The sequence below is a fragment of the Hyaena hyaena genome, unplaced genomic scaffold (genome assembly GCF_003009895.1).
Source record: "Hyaena hyaena isolate Hyena2069 unplaced genomic scaffold, ASM300989v1 scaffold_285, whole genome shotgun sequence".
In the NCBI taxonomy this organism is placed as follows: Eukaryota; Metazoa; Chordata; class Mammalia; order Carnivora; family Hyaenidae; genus Hyaena; species Hyaena hyaena.
Window position 1 is genome coordinate 677,987 of NW_024080917.1, and position 15,220 is coordinate 693,206.

Genomic DNA, 15,220 nt, shown 5'->3' on the forward strand with positions numbered 1-15,220 from the left:
GTGGCAGCAGGGGCCTTCTGCTCTCTGCTTCTCGCTGTATCCCATGCTTTTAGCTGCTGCCTGCTCACGATCCTCATTTCCAGAAAAATGTTTTCCAGCAGTGAAAGACGGAGGCATTTTCGTCAGGTGACAGCCTCTCATGACATTGCTGGAGGAAACAGCGCTGGGAGCTCACTAAACATCACTGAAGATGAGCTTTCAAGTGGCTAATTGTGTGATTGAATTTCACCTCAAGAGCAAAAAAAAAACAAAAAACCAAGAAGCGAGACAGGTTTATAGGCGTCCGCCGTGGCTGCAGCCCGTCCGTTCCGGCCAGCGGCCCCAACCACCGGCATGTGTTTCCTGCTCCCGGCTCTGCCACCTCCTGGGGTTGGCTGCACTCGGCTCTAGGTCTTGTTATGGCCTGAATTGTGCTCCCCCCGCAACCCAGCTGCTATGTGTAAGTCCCAATCCCCAGGACCTCAGACCGTGACCGTGTTTAGACAAAGGTAAAAGGAGGCCGTCAAGGCGGCCAGTGTCGCACAGCTGGAGGAGAAGTGGGCACACAGGGGCGGGAGGGGCGCGGGCACAGAGGAGGGGCGGGGGGCTCCAGCTGCAAGCCCAGGAGAGGGATGGAAGCGGCAGGAGAGAGCAACCTTGCGGCCGCCTGGGCCCCGGACATGCAGCCTCCGGACGCGGACAAATACGTGTCCGTTGTGTCCGGCCGCCGGCGTGTGGTGTTCGGTTAGCGCAGCCGTGAAGCCGCGCAGCCGTGAAGCCGCGCAGAGCCGAGTGCAGCTCTGCGCCATGAAGCCGCGTGCAGCTGGAGCACACGCCTCTGATGGCACGAGGCGGAGCCACAGCACACAAACGCCTTTATAGCATCTTGTCACACATCCTTGGGAACCACCCTGCTGGCCAGAGCGCATCACACGGCCGAACCCGAGACAAATGCAACAGGGAAGGAAACTGTCTGCTTTAGCGGGGGCTGGGGGCACTGCCGACTCACAAGGTGAAGGGCATGGGTGTGAAGTTTAATATACGGGGAGAAAGAAGCCTGGGGAACAACAGCCACCCACCAAAACACCCAACTTTTAGTGCTTCAGAGCTGCTGTCGGGATTTGCCAGCCTTAACAACCAGGCCATGTAGGTACTGGCCCACCACAGATTCAAAGAGAAAACACCCAGAGACCGTGAGAATGCGTGGTTTTCTCCGGCCACAGTTACGGTTCAGTGGAATGGGACAGGAAAATAACCAGAGTAGATGGAAGTTTTCACACTGAGCATCTTTTCAAATTTATGATAATACAGGTAGACTGTTCCTTTTATCTATTTTTTTATTTTAAAAAATTTTTACCGTTTGTTTATTTTGAGGGGGAGGCACAGTCAGAGTGGGGGAGAGGCAGAGAGAGAGGAGCGAGAATCCCAAGCAGGCTCCATGCTGTCAGCACAGAGCCTGATGTGGGGCTTGAACTGACAAAAACTGAGATCATGCCCTGCGCCAAGATCAAGAGTCAGATGCTTAACTGACTGAGCCACCCAGGTGCCCCTAGACTGTTCCTTTAAAAAAAAATTTTTTTTAATGTTTTATTTATTTCTGAGAGGAGACAGCATGAGCAGGGGAGGGTCAGAGAGAGAGGGAGACACAGAATCTGAAACAGGCTCCAGGCTCTGAGCTGGCTGTCAGCACAGAGCCAGACGTGGGACTCGAGCCCACGATCGTGAGATCATGACCTGAGCCAAAGTCGGATGCTTAACCGACTGAGCCACCCAAGCGCCCCTAGACTGTTCCTTTTAAAAGCAAGTTTACTTTGGTGCTTGTGATGTACAACAACTAGCAAGTACCCATTGAAGGCACTGTGTGTGGGCGCAACGCGGTCATCAGAAGATCAGCATGTGACTCTTGGCCTCAGGGTCGTGAGTTCAAACCCCATGTTGGATGTACAAATTACTTAATAAAAAATAAATGAAAAGATTAGTCAGTAATCTTTTAGAGCTCATCTTTAGAGCTCATCTTGTTGGAATTTAGTAGCTTCAAATAAACCTAGTAGGGGAAATAATATGTAGAAAAGAAAACATTACAGTACAAGGTGGAATCGAAAATCAAAAAGCAGTACACTTGAGGGCAACCAAATTGACTGGTGAAACAGGACAAAAGCCCACAGATATACGGTCACTTGATCTTCCAGCAAAGCTGACACTGCAGGACAGGCACGCACGGTCTTCCCGACAGATGGCTCAGGGCTGACCAGCTGTCTATGTGTCTATTGACTTCTGTCTCCCATCACACACAAGGCACCAACTTCAGATGAAATACAGATCTAACTGAAGGGTGAAGCAATGAAGCTTTTAGGGAAAAAATAGGAAAACATATTTGTGACCGTGTAGAAGGCAGAGATTTCTTAGACATGACTCTAAACCCCTAAACGTAAAACTGGGGTAAACTGAACTCTGTCAAAATTACAGATTTCAGTTCCAGAAAAGAGCCATTTGGAGAGTAAGTGCAATCCAGAATGAGCAAAGGTATCTACAAGTCACTAAGAAAAAGACAGGCTTCCCAATAGAAAAATAGGCTAGAGACTTGAGCAGTCTCCAAAAGAAAATGCTGAAATGGCTGACAAACATAAAAAACGGTCAACCTATCTGATCATCAGGAAATGCATTTTAAAGCCACAGCGGCCACAGGGAGGCAGAGATTTCTGCATAGGATGGCCACTGGAGGACACTCTGGAAACCACCTTTGCAGAGGAAAGGAGGCAGGGAGGCCAAAGGGGTCCCAACCCAGCCATTTCCGCAGGCACAACATGACCCAGACTGTGAACCCTCCCCCGCAAGCTCAGTTGTGAGCGCGGCTTGCAAACAGGTCCCAGAAAAGCAAGACAATCCATTTATCCCAGATTTGGGAAAACAAATGACCAGGATAGAAAAAGAAAAAATGGGCTGAAGATAACCAACACAGCCACTATTCAGAATGTCTCAGAGTGTCACTACTAGCCCTTTGAGCCAACATCCACCTCCACCCCCTCACCCCCATCTAGGAATCCATTCTGCAGGTGCACCTGTGCAAGTATGAGCTGACAGCATACAAGGTTATTCACTGCAGCGTTGCTTATAATAGCGAAGAATTGTAAACAGCCTGGTACCCACCACAGGGGGTTAGTTATGTAAACTATTACATATCCGAACAACAAAGTGATACGCACTCACAGAAAAAAATAAGAGCTCTGTGTACTGGCTGTCTTCTGGGATCTGCAAGATAAATGTGAGAAAATAAATTCTGCTGTTTAGACCACCCAATCTATGGTATTTGTAATACATCGTGAGCTGAAGTAGAGAATAGCGTGCCCATCCGCACGGGCTGTGTATCAGGGGGAGTGTGAGTAATCTCTGTACATTCTCAGCTTTGCTGGGAGCCTAGAACTGCTCTAAAAATAAAATTGATTTTTAAGAAACTGTTTTGACAAAACTATCAACAAGAAACTTCATAACCCTTCATTATTCAATCAGAAATTTCAAGTGTGCCTGGGTGGCTCAGTGAGTTAAGCCTCCAGCTCTTTATTTCAGCTCAGGTCATGATCTCATGGTTTGTGGGTTTGAACCCCACATTGGGCTGTGCATTGACAACGCAGAGGCTGCTTGGGATTCTCTGTCTCCCTGTCTTTCTCTGCCCTTCCCCTGCTTGTGTTCTCTCCCTCTCTCAAAAATAAATAAATAATAAAGAAGAAAATTTAAAGGCCACAAAAAATAATCCGTTAGGAATATGTGTGATTTTTTTTTTTTTTTTACACAGACCAAGGCTGATTAACCTGCCTCACAGAACAAGGTCTGTGCAATTACAAGGCTGGGTGAGCTTCTTAGAGGTCACCCATTGTTAGGGGTGTCAGGGGCATGTGTGATGCTTTAGCTTAATGGCTGGGCTGTTGATGACAGGGAGGAAGGGCAGTACCCCTTTCCTGAATATTAGGAAAACAGAAATCACCAAATCAGTCCAGTACAGGAAAGCTAGATGTAATCATATACTTGGCTTATGTACTGATGCATTCAAAGGTATTTTTTTTTAATATTTTATTTATTTCTAGGAGAGAGAAAGAGAGAGACAGCATGAGTAGGGGAGGGTCAGAGAGAGAGGGAGTCACAGACTGAAACAGGCTCCAGGCTCTGAGCTGGCAGTCAGCACAGAGCCCGACACGGGGCTCGAACCCATGAACCACGAGATCATGACCTAAGCGAAAGTCGGACGCTTAACCAACTAAGCCACCCAGGCGCCCCTCAAAGGTATTTTTTAAATGCCGCAGCTGAGACTCTGGCAGAAAAGGATCATTGGTAGAGAGCACGAGACCATCTGTAGTCTGCAACAGCCTTTTCCACTGAAAAGATTGTTTCTGTAATGTGTTTCCTGAACTCTGAATTTCTCAGAGGGGCGCCTGGGTGGCTCAGTCGGTTCAGCATCTAGCTCCGGCTCAGGTCATGATCTCATAGTTTGTGGGTTCGAGCCCTGCATCAGGCTCTGTGCTGACAGCTTGGAGCCTGGAGCCTGCTTTGGATTCTGTGTCTCCCCGTTTCTGCCCTTCCCCCACTCGTGTTCTGTCTCAAAAATGAATAAACATTAAAAACAATAAAAAATTAAAAATTTTTTAAATTTACATTTCTCAAAAACAGATACTGTTTTATAGCAGAAAATTTGGATTAGAAAAGAATAAAGAAGCACTCATATGTAAGCAAATAAACCCCGCAAACTAAATAGTCCACTAGCACACTGAATCAACACGAGATGCATTAATCAAGAATAAAAAAGGAAAGTGGTGCCTCGCTGGCTCAGTTGGTAGAGCGTGCGACTCTTGATCTTAGAGTCATGGGTTTGAGCCCCACATTGGGTGTAGAGCTCACTAAAATGATAAAAACTAAATAAATAAACAAAAGAATAAAAAAGGAAATATAATCACAAAAAATTAGCCACTTTGAATAAATAACTCTCTGCTAATCAATTGTCCACCTGCCTGGGATGGGTTGAGTACCTAAGAAAATAGAAATCTCCAAGTCAATCCAATACAGGAAGAGAATTTTTTGAAAGCTAAATATATCTGCAGATAAACTGCAAAGAAACTGAGAAAGTTGTCAAAGAGCCTGCAAAGCAGTACAACTGCCAGTAACCCAATGGGTGGGCTGTTTTCAACAGCAAGGAACAGATTGTTCTGATGCTGCTTGAACTGATCCATAAATGTAAAGACAGAAACCTTCCAGTATTTAAAAGCCAGACTAGCATCAAAGCAATACCAAACTCTGAGAAGGATGGCATTGAAAACCAGCCAATCAACCAACCAAGCAAACAAAAAACAAAAACAAAAACAAACTACAACTCATTCTCACTGAAGAAAAGAAGACCTAAAAGCTCTTGGTAACATATAGAATCTAGAAGTGCATGAAAGGAATAATATCCCATGAGTAAATGGAAAGTTCATTGCAGAAATATAAGAATGATTCACTGTGTTCACTATCATGAGATCTGTTGGCATAATTCACCATATTTATTGTTCGAAGGTTTAAACTCATTATTGTGTCAATGAATTCCAAAAAGGCATTTGATAAAATTCACGTATCCCTGGATCTTTTTTTTTTTTTAACCTCAGAAAAAGACTTGTCTGTAACATACGAAGACTATATATCTCTCAAATCAAAGGCAAAGAAAGTTTCTGGTGGCTGCTAGAAGAAATCACAATTAAGCAGAACCAAGACGACAGTGCCAGCTACAACATTATTTTCTAACGCCGTTCTGGAAATGCTAACAGAGAGCCATTGGGTCCAATCTTGAGAGCTGTTCCCCATATAAGGGCACCTGGCCAAGGGGACAAGAACAGGGCCAAGGCCCAGTCTGCTCCAATCACCCTGTGAACCTCACTCACACAAGGCTGGGTCAACCGGCAGAAAGGATGACCTTTGCTAATTGGTCCACTCAGAGAGCTTCCTTTATCTAATTGTTATGCATAGTTGGGATGACTTTAACTAACTGGAGGTATCTTTATCTAATTTGGTGGGTGTCACCTTTTGTCAGTTCTTCAGCAGGCAAAGCGTGCTGTATGACTTCTTGGTGGCCCTGTGCTACTGTGGTCAGATGATAGAATGAATCGAGAGGCATAAACATAGCTAAAGAGGAGACTAATCTATGATTATTTGGACATCATAAACTTGTATACACAGGGAACCCAAAAGAGCAACTGAAAAACCACAAGAAACAGTGAAAAGAAGGTTAAAGTGGCCAGTTACAAAATTAGTATTAAAAAAACAAAAACAATAGCTTTTTTATAAACAAACCAGGTAGAAAAATATCTTTGAGGAAAAGATCATTTTTGCGATAGCAACACCAGAAGAAAACATGTAGGAAGAAATGTAATGAGAAATATGCCCATATGACCTATATGAAGAACACCCTTACAGAGAAAAATGTAAAACCCTTAACAGGAGACATAAGATGAAGCTCAAGCAAATGGAGAGACAAATCTTGTCTTTGCATAGGAAGAGTCAGTATGGACATATTAATTCTCCTAAATAATTCTACAAATTTTACATAGTGCCAATAAAGATTTCAACAAGATTTTTAAAAAACCCATTCAGAAGCCCATATGAATCACAAAGTTGTGAAATTAAGCAAGAAAATTCTTAAAGGGACAGATAATGACCAGGAAGTATCTAAAAATTTTAATTTATTGTTTTATAACTTCATTAATTAAAAAATACCAGACTAGGATAGTATCGGCTCAATAAAAAAAAGAAGAATCTACATATATCCACCAAAGTATACATGGGAATTTAGTATGTGATAAAGAAAACATTTCAAATTAACTGAAGAAATATCAATAACAGCATTCATGCCTATTTGTTTCACAACCTAGGTGAAAACAATTCCTTGAAAGACATAACCTACCAAAACTCATTCAAGAAGAAACAGGTAAACTGAATAGTTCTATATCTACTGAAGAAATTATATTCGTAGTTAAAAGCATTCCAAGAAAGAAAACCCAGAATCAGATGGTTTTATTGGCAAATTCTAACAAACATTTAAGGAAGAAACAGTATTCATTTTATACAGTCTCTTCCAGGACTTAGAAAACAGGACAGTACTTCCCAACTCATTTTATGAAGTCAGCATTACCTTGATACCAAATCCAGACAAAAATATTACAAGGGAGACCTATAACTAAAAAATAATAAGGCAAGAAGAAAAGTCTTTACTCTCAGATGTCATGATATTCCCAAGAAACCTACAAAAATTTTTTTTACAACTAATAAGTAAGTTTAGTAAGGTCCTAGGGGACCAGATCAATATACTAAAATCTATTGTAAAGAACACATGGAAACCCAAATTTTTTTCAAGGGTGCTATGTGTGATAAAGACAATACTGATAAAATGAAATACTAGAAATAAATCAAGCAAAATATGTGCAGAATCTAGATGAAAGAACACTAATGAAAGGATTTTTAAAATGAAATAAGTAGAAAGGCATACCATATTCATGGACTGGAGAAGTCTGTGTTGTTAAAACATCACTTCTACACAAACTGATTTTTAGATTCAGTGCTATCTGAATCAAAATCCCTTCACTATAAATAAGTCAGGCAGAGAAGGACAAATATCATATGTTTGCACGTATAGGAGGATTAGGAGGAACTTGACGGAGGAACAAGGGGGAGAAGAAGGGTGGAAATGGTGGGGGAAAGGGAGAGAGGCAAACCATGAGAGACTCTTGAATGCTGACAAAAACTGAGGACTGATGGATGTGGGGGGGAGGGGGGGATGGGCATGGAGGAGGACACTTGTGGGGATGAGCACTTACTGTTATGTGGAAACTAATTTGACAATAAACTATTTGTAAAAAAAAAAAAAATCCCTTCACTATAGTTTACAGGCATCAACAAGCTGACTTTAAAATTTATATTACATGAAAAAAATAATTTGAAATGGCAAAGGGAATAAAATAGCCGAAATATTTTTGAAAGAAGTACAAAATTGGACACATACTACCTCATTAAAGCTACACTAATCATGACAATGCAGTATTAGCTGAAGCGTAGGCAAGCCTACTATGGCCCGTGGGCCAAATCCAGCCCACTATAGCCCTGCCTACAAAGTAAGATTGGTTTAAAAGGAGTCACTTTTAATAGTTGGAAGACCTGCCCTCAACCACTATTACTGAACAATGAATAGCTTTGAAGTTTCCTTTTACAGTGCTCATGTGTGAGGCTTATACTGTGGTAGAGTCATTTGATGACAGCCAACATTGAATTCCAAGTTGAATCGCAAGCCATTATAAGCCCTTTCCATGCTATCAAAAGATAAAACAGTAAATGAAATCTCCATTCCCACACAAATTTACAGCAGATATATCTTCCAAACTCAGACTACAGTTCCAGCAGCATTTTTCCAGACCGTGTAAGTACAAAGGGAATTTTCATATTTCAAAATCCACTTAACTGTGCATTTGAGGAGTTTCTACCTCACTTTCAACTGGTGGCATTAATCTATAATGTAAGGACATATTAAAAGGCAACTATCAAGAGAGGAATCTAACAGAATTCTATCAATGCCTTTCAAGCCATGAATACACTCCATTGAAGTTATATTCATGGTGAAACACACAAAATCGTACTACAAGTCAGCTTTAACAGATGAACATTTACAATAAATTTTGATGGTAGGGAATGCTATCTTTGTACCCCAGCAAAGCCATATGTTATCCCATAAAAAAAGAACTCCAATTTTCTCGTTAGTAGATACATATTGCAAAAAGTATACATATTCAATTATTATATCAAATGTGACTCATAAAATTTTTGTGGACACTTGTGTCTTATATAACAAGTTTCTGTATGATATCCTGAATTTTGCCTCTTGGCATGCAGAGCCTAAAAATTTTGCTATCTGGTGCTTTACAGAAAAATTACACCAAACCCTGGACTAAAAGGTCAAAGATACACAGATCAGTGGAACGGGTCAAAATGGAACAAGTGAAAAATAGACCTTCACGCGTGTGGTCAATTTTCCATAAAAGCACAGTTCAGTAGAAAAAGGAAGTGTGTTTTTCACACAGATGGTGGTGGAACAGCTGGAATCCACGTATGGGGGGAAAAACCTCCACTTGAGTCGATACCTCAATCCATTATACAAAATAGAGCATCGAGGGGCATGCACCTGGGTGGCTCAGTCAGGCATCTGACTCTTGATTTCAGCTCGGGTCTTGATCTCAGGGTCATGAGTTCAAGCCCCGCCTTGGTCTCCATGCTGGGTGTGGACCCTACTTTAAAAAAAAAATAGGGCATTGACCTAATTGCAAAGCCTAAAACTCACACTTCTAACAGAACACACACACACACACACACACACACACCAGAATGTCTTCCATGACCTCAGATTACACAAAGATTCCTGAGCTATGACACCAAAAGCATAAAAGAAAAATTGACCACTTGGACTTCATCAAAATTAAAACCTCTTTCTCTGCAAGAGATTAACAGGGTGAAGAAACAAGGCACAGATTGGGAGAAAACATTTGTAAGTTGCTTATCTGACAAAGGAGCTATATCCAGAATATATAAAACTCTCAAAACTCAACAGTAAGAAAACAACCCAATTTTTATTTCTTTAAAAAAAAATGTTTTGGGTACAATGATTTTTTTTAAAAAAAATTAATGTTTTATTTATTTGAGAGAGAGAGACAGCATGAGCAGGGGAGGGTCAGAGAGGGAGATACAGAATCTGAAACAGGCTCCAGGCTCTGAGCTAGCTGTTAGCACAGAGCCTGACGTGCGGCTCGAACCCACGAACCGTGAGATCATGACCTGAGCCGAAGTCAGATGCTCAACCGACTGAGCCGCCACCCAGGCGCCCCAACAACCCAATTTTTAAGAGATGTTGCACCAAAAAGGATGTGTGTATATACATATATATGTATATCCATGAAAAGCTGCTCGGCATTATCAGCCATTAGGAAAAGCAGATTCAAACTGCAATAAAATACTACCACATAGCTACTAGAATGACCAAAAAAACATTTTAAGAGATGGCAAAGTTACGGAGCGACTGGACCTCTTATATACCACCACGGCTGATGGAGAATGGCACGGCGATGTGGGGAAATATTTTCGCAGTTTCTTATAGTTTCTTTTAAATCTAAATGCACACTTCCATACAACTCAGCAATCCTATTCCTAGGTTTTTACCTATAAGTGAAATTAATTTTTATTTTCCAACACAAGAAAACTTTTTACACAAGAACCTGCATACAAATTATTAATACAAGGCTTTACTCAGAATCTCCCCTAAACTAGGAACTGGTCCCTTGCTAAGTGCCAAACACTCTTTGAAATATTCTGTGTGTCTTTATGCTGTGATTGCTCACAGCAGTCCTAGGAAGTGAGTACTATGTGATCCCCGCTTTACACAAGGGAGCCAAGGGACAGAGAGGTGACGTGAGGCATTAAAAGCTGGTATTCGATTTGGGGCTGCGTGACCAGAGTCCATAACCATATTTTATCCTCTACAATATTAATTCCTCTCCATCGCAAATTAAGGAGTATGTATACAGCCCTTGGTCTAGAATGAATCCTCCAATTATAACATTGTTCCTATGGAAACAATCAGAGAAATCCTATTCTAAAAATGCTGCATTGAATACCACCAACTTGGGAAAGTACATATATAAGATATACAGATACAGTTAGACAGGGAGATAGTATTTGTGCCCCTGCAAAAGAAATAGGAGCTGATGTCATCGGTTTCCTTTTTAAAATGCAGATAGTGTGTGTAAGTATATATATGTGCCAGCCAACTTTTGCAATGATAAGGTTTACTGCCTTTTGTAAAGCCATAGTTTTGTTTATGAGTGCCACCATGGGCTTTAATTTTTGCCACCCATCTTTTTTTTTAATGTTTATTTTTAAGAGAGGGAGAGAGACAGAGTGTGAGCAGGGGAAGGGCAGAGAAGGATGGAGACACAGAATCTGAAGCAGGCTCCTGGCTCTGAGCTGTCAGCACAGAGTCTGATGTAGGGCTTGAACTCACGAACTGCGAGATCATGACCTGAACCCAAGCCTGACGCCTAACCGACTGAGCCACTGAGGCGCCCCATTTTGCCATCCATCTTGAGAAATGTCTGAGCCACGGGAATCCCATGGAGCATCCCATGCAATTCCTCAGTGTGATCTCACGCTTTATGAATGTAATTTACATACTAGAGATTGTTAAAGAGCTCAGGAACCTGAACGCCTGGCTTCCAGTCTCACCTCTACTGTGTGACTTTGAGCGGATTAGGACCCTTAACTAAGCCCCTAGTTGGAAGGACACCAGATAGAGCATCCAGGTTTAATGGGCCTTGAGCAGAGAAGGGATTGTTGAGAAATATTAGAAGGGCCCAGCCCTCTGCGCACAGTTGTTTGTGAGCAGGTGTCTGGAACCTGGAATCTTCCCACAGAATATCTTCCTTTGCCACTGACCTTCACACCCTCTCAGTTCATGAATATGATGACTAATAATAATTACCATGGAAGCACCCTAACAGGATTAAGAACAAAGGTATAAATCAGTACTCTGCATGTGTCTGTCTCAGTCTTCATGGTCTCTCTTCCTGTGCTCTCACCTTCACCTTCCATCCGAGGGAAGTCTGAGTGAGCCAGCTCTGTTCCTGGATTTGGTTATGCAGGACCCTTTCAGGTTTAGAAAGGGCCGGGGAAAACACTGCAAGGTGTAACCAGTATAACTTAGAAATGGCAAGGATTGGTTCTTGAAAGAAAGATTGAGTGAGGAAGAGGCTAGTCAGCCAGGCCCATAGAGTCTCCGGGCAGACACTTGGCTTGGGAAGGAGGGGGTTCAGTCTGTGAGGAACGATGGGGAGAGAGGGTCTTTAAGAGGCTTGCAACACATTAATAATCCTACACACACACACACACACACACACATACATACACACCTATCTTATAATTGCATTCAGTTGATTTTTTGGTTTGGTTAGGTTTGGTTTTGGGTAGTTTTTGGGTTGGTTGGTTGGTTGGTTGGGTTATTTATTTGGTATTTGTTGGTTTTGTTTTGGGCTTTTTGTATGCTCCTTATAGAGGCCAGGCTGTGTAAATCTCTAGCTATAGCCACAAGGCACTATCATTTCTTTTGCATTTGTGCGTCAGGCATTGTGATAAGCATTTATGTATTTTCTCATTTGACCCTAAGACAAAATACTTTAGAGTTTGGTATTACTAGAATTATCGTTTTGATTTTAGGGGAGGGTCAGAAAAGTCAAATGACACTCCCGCACTAGGTAAAGGGCCAGGTCCAGATGTGAACCAGGTCTTTTGACTCTTTCATCCAACAAATATTTACCAAGTGCCCCCTCTGGGCCAGGCATCCCCGGGACCCTGAGATGTAGCTGTCAAGTGGACAAAGCCCCTTTCCTCGGGGAGCCCATGTTGTGGCGAGGGAGGCAGAGGGAAGGAAAGGCAACATAGTGGTAAGTAAACAGCACCACGTCAGATGGTAAAAGACAAGGAGCCCCTCAATCACTAATCCATGGGGGTCTTTGGGTGGCTGGGGCAGAAGCTCCCGACTGCGGTCATTACTTTACGGTTCTGTCGGCAGCGTCCGGATCGCGGAGGTGCCCTCGGAGCGGCCGGAGCCGGGCTGGCCGCAGGCGGCGCCCCACGTGCGCCCCGGGACTGCTGCGGGGAAGCGCGGCCGCCGGGCGGCTGAGCGCCAGGTGCGCCTCCGCCGCGGAGGGTCCTGAGTCGTAGGCGCCTGGCGGCCCTCAGTCCGGGCGCTGGGGACCCGAATGGGCTGGCCCGCGGCGACCGTTGGTCCCGCGCCTCCCCTGCCCACGAGACTCCGGCCCGGGCCCCTCGCCCAGTCCCGCTCCGCCCCTGCCACGCGACCTCGCCGTCCCCCAGGGGATCCCTGGGCAGCCTCGGGGCCGTCCTGCCCCAGGGGATACCTGCCTGGCCTCGGGACCTCTCCGGTGACTCTGCCCTGCCTCAGGACACTCCCATCCGTAGTTGACCTTACCCCCACCTCAGGACCCTCTCAGCCCCAGGTGCCCCCAGGCTGACCTGTATCCCTCCTGAGGGACCCTCCCGTCGGAGGTGACCCGGACCCTGTCAAAGACTCAAAACAGCCAAAGTAAAACCAATGACTCCCTGACGTGGCGACCAGTCAGACTTTACTGCGCACACCCCAGAATGAGCGTGCAGACCGGGAAGGGGGCTGCGGGGCGCCGGCGGCGGGACAGCGGCGACTGTTCGCCACAGCGCTTGGTTACAACTGCACTCTTCTGGGGCCGCCTATCAACCTCGGCATCGCTCACGTTTGGCTCATCATTTTCAGAGGCCCGAGCAAGAAATGATCCAGGTCAAGTTCGCCCTGCCAAAAACCGCCACGGTAAGCTCTGCCCCCGGGACTAAACTGGCTCTGTCGGTTCAGGGACCCTACAAGGCAGGTCTCCGTTTGTTTCAGATTTTAACAACTCTCACCCACGACCTTCCTGCTGAGGGGACCCCGACCTGGACTCACCACCCCCAGGCCTCCCGGTCCAGCTCCACTCTGCCCCACGACGCCTGGACACAGCGCAGGATGCTGGGCCTTCCAACCCACCCTGAGGCCGTTTTCTAGAAGGTTCCTCGCGCTCTCTCCAGCGCCCCCAGGGCCTCCCCGCCCGCCAGTCCGAGCCAGGCCCGAGGCGGCCAATCGCGCTCCCTCCGCGACCAAAGATGAACAATGCCGGGGGAAATGTCTGAACGGCCGGGGAAGGTCGAGGTTCGGGGAGCGACGGCGACGGCCGCTGGGAAGCGCAGGTGCTCGCCACGACGCGCGGCCCGCTCCCGCCCTCGCGCGGCCGGGGGCCCGGCGCCTCCTGCCGGCCGCGCGCCGGCGCGCAGGCTCTGCGCAGGCGCGGGTGGGGCGGGGCGTCCGGGCGGGCTGGGCACCCGCAGGGTCGGCGCACTGCGCACGCGCGAGCCGGCCGGCGCGCCCCCTGCAGGAGTTCCAGCAGCCTGGTGCGTCCCCGCCGCGGATTGCAGGCGCCCCCTCCCCGCCCCGCGGCCCAGCCGCTGTCACTACCGGCGGTCGTTGCCGCCGCCGCCGCCGCGAGGCCGAGCGCAGCCGGGCCCGAGGCCGGGGACCCCGCGAGAGGGCAGCGCGCCGGCCACCGCCGCCCTGGCGCCGAGGGTCGGTGAGTGCCGCTGCGCCCCGCCGCGCGCGCTCGGTTGCTCCGGGGGCTCGCGGCAGCCCCCCGCCCGGCCGCCCTCCTGCCGTGGCCGCCCCGGGCCCGTCAGTCCACGGCCGTCCTCCTCCCGGCACCCCGCCCTGCGCGGCAGGTGCACCTCCCGGGGCGGCAGCGCCAGGCCGCCGGTACCCTGGCTTCCCCTCTGGGCGTGTCCCCCTCCCTGAGAGCGGCTCCCTCCCGCCGGCCCCGGAGCTGGACGCGCCGCCCGCACCCTTTGTGCCGAGCCGGGAGGGGGGGGACAGGCGGCACCCGCTGGCCTTGGTCCTGAGGCACTCGAAGCATCCGCCCGGCCAGAGCCTTGCAGCCCCCAGGCCGGGGACCCCGCGCAGGGCCGCCGGGATGCTGCTGGCTCATCCCTCGTGCAGGGAGATTCCCAGCGTGTGGGGGAGTTCTTCCCCACCCTGGAGGCCGCCTCATTCCCGGGAGCCGGAATGGGGGGCCTGGGGTACACTGCTCATGGTGGGAATTGTGTGATGGACAGAAAGGCAGGGACGCCGGGCCTAGGTGGAGAGGCCTGCACAGTTCGCAGGAATCTCTGGAGTCGGGCACGAATTTGCGTTTGCACCTGTGTTGGCCTTCCCACAGTGCGCTGTAGCTTCCTGAGGGCGCTGTTGTCTCCTGCGCCAGGGTTTGGGACAGATGTGTATTTGGTGCACGAGTGAGTGCCCCTGCTCACTTTCTGGACGTGGCCCAGCGCCATTCAGGGTTATTTCTGTCTCTTGGCCCCTTTGCCTCCTGAACTTGGAGCCCACTTACTGCCAGCACTGGATCTTGTCAGAGCTTGCATTCCCAGCACATAGCCAGAGTCGGGCACATGACAGGCACTGAGGAAACGCTTGTTGAATGGGTGGCTGAAACCCCGAGACAGAGCCGGACCTGGCAAGGTGCAAGTGAAAGTCAGGCTGGTGGTTTTCTGCCGAACACCTGTGTCATTTGATTGAGAACATTTTGGGGCTGCCTTTTGTGAACTCGAAAAGATCAAGGTTGTT

General features: G+C 47.1%; 2 protein-coding genes across 2 annotated transcripts in view; one reads left to right on the top strand and one right to left on the bottom strand.

Annotated features, from left to right (window-relative positions):
* Positions 1-15,220, bottom strand: part of LOC120241547 (ATP-binding cassette sub-family A member 17-like) — a 95,804-nt gene that overhangs the window by 76,426 nt on the left and 4,158 nt on the right. The window contains exons 2-3 of the mRNA XM_039246764.1: positions 14,066-14,443; positions 13,520-13,887 (exon numbers count right to left, since the gene is read on the bottom strand). Of these exons, the coding sequence (XP_039102695.1) occupies positions 13,520-13,887; positions 14,066-14,443 (746 nt within the window). The remainder of the gene's footprint in view (positions 1-13,519; positions 13,888-14,065; positions 14,444-15,220) is intronic.
* The window catches only part of ABCA3 (ATP binding cassette subfamily A member 3), a 44,718-nt gene continuing 43,479 nt past the window's right edge, over positions 13,982-15,220 (top strand). The window contains exon 1 of the mRNA XM_039246814.1: positions 13,982-14,001. The gene's annotated coding sequence lies outside the window, so the exon portion shown is untranslated. The remainder of the gene's footprint in view (positions 14,002-15,220) is intronic.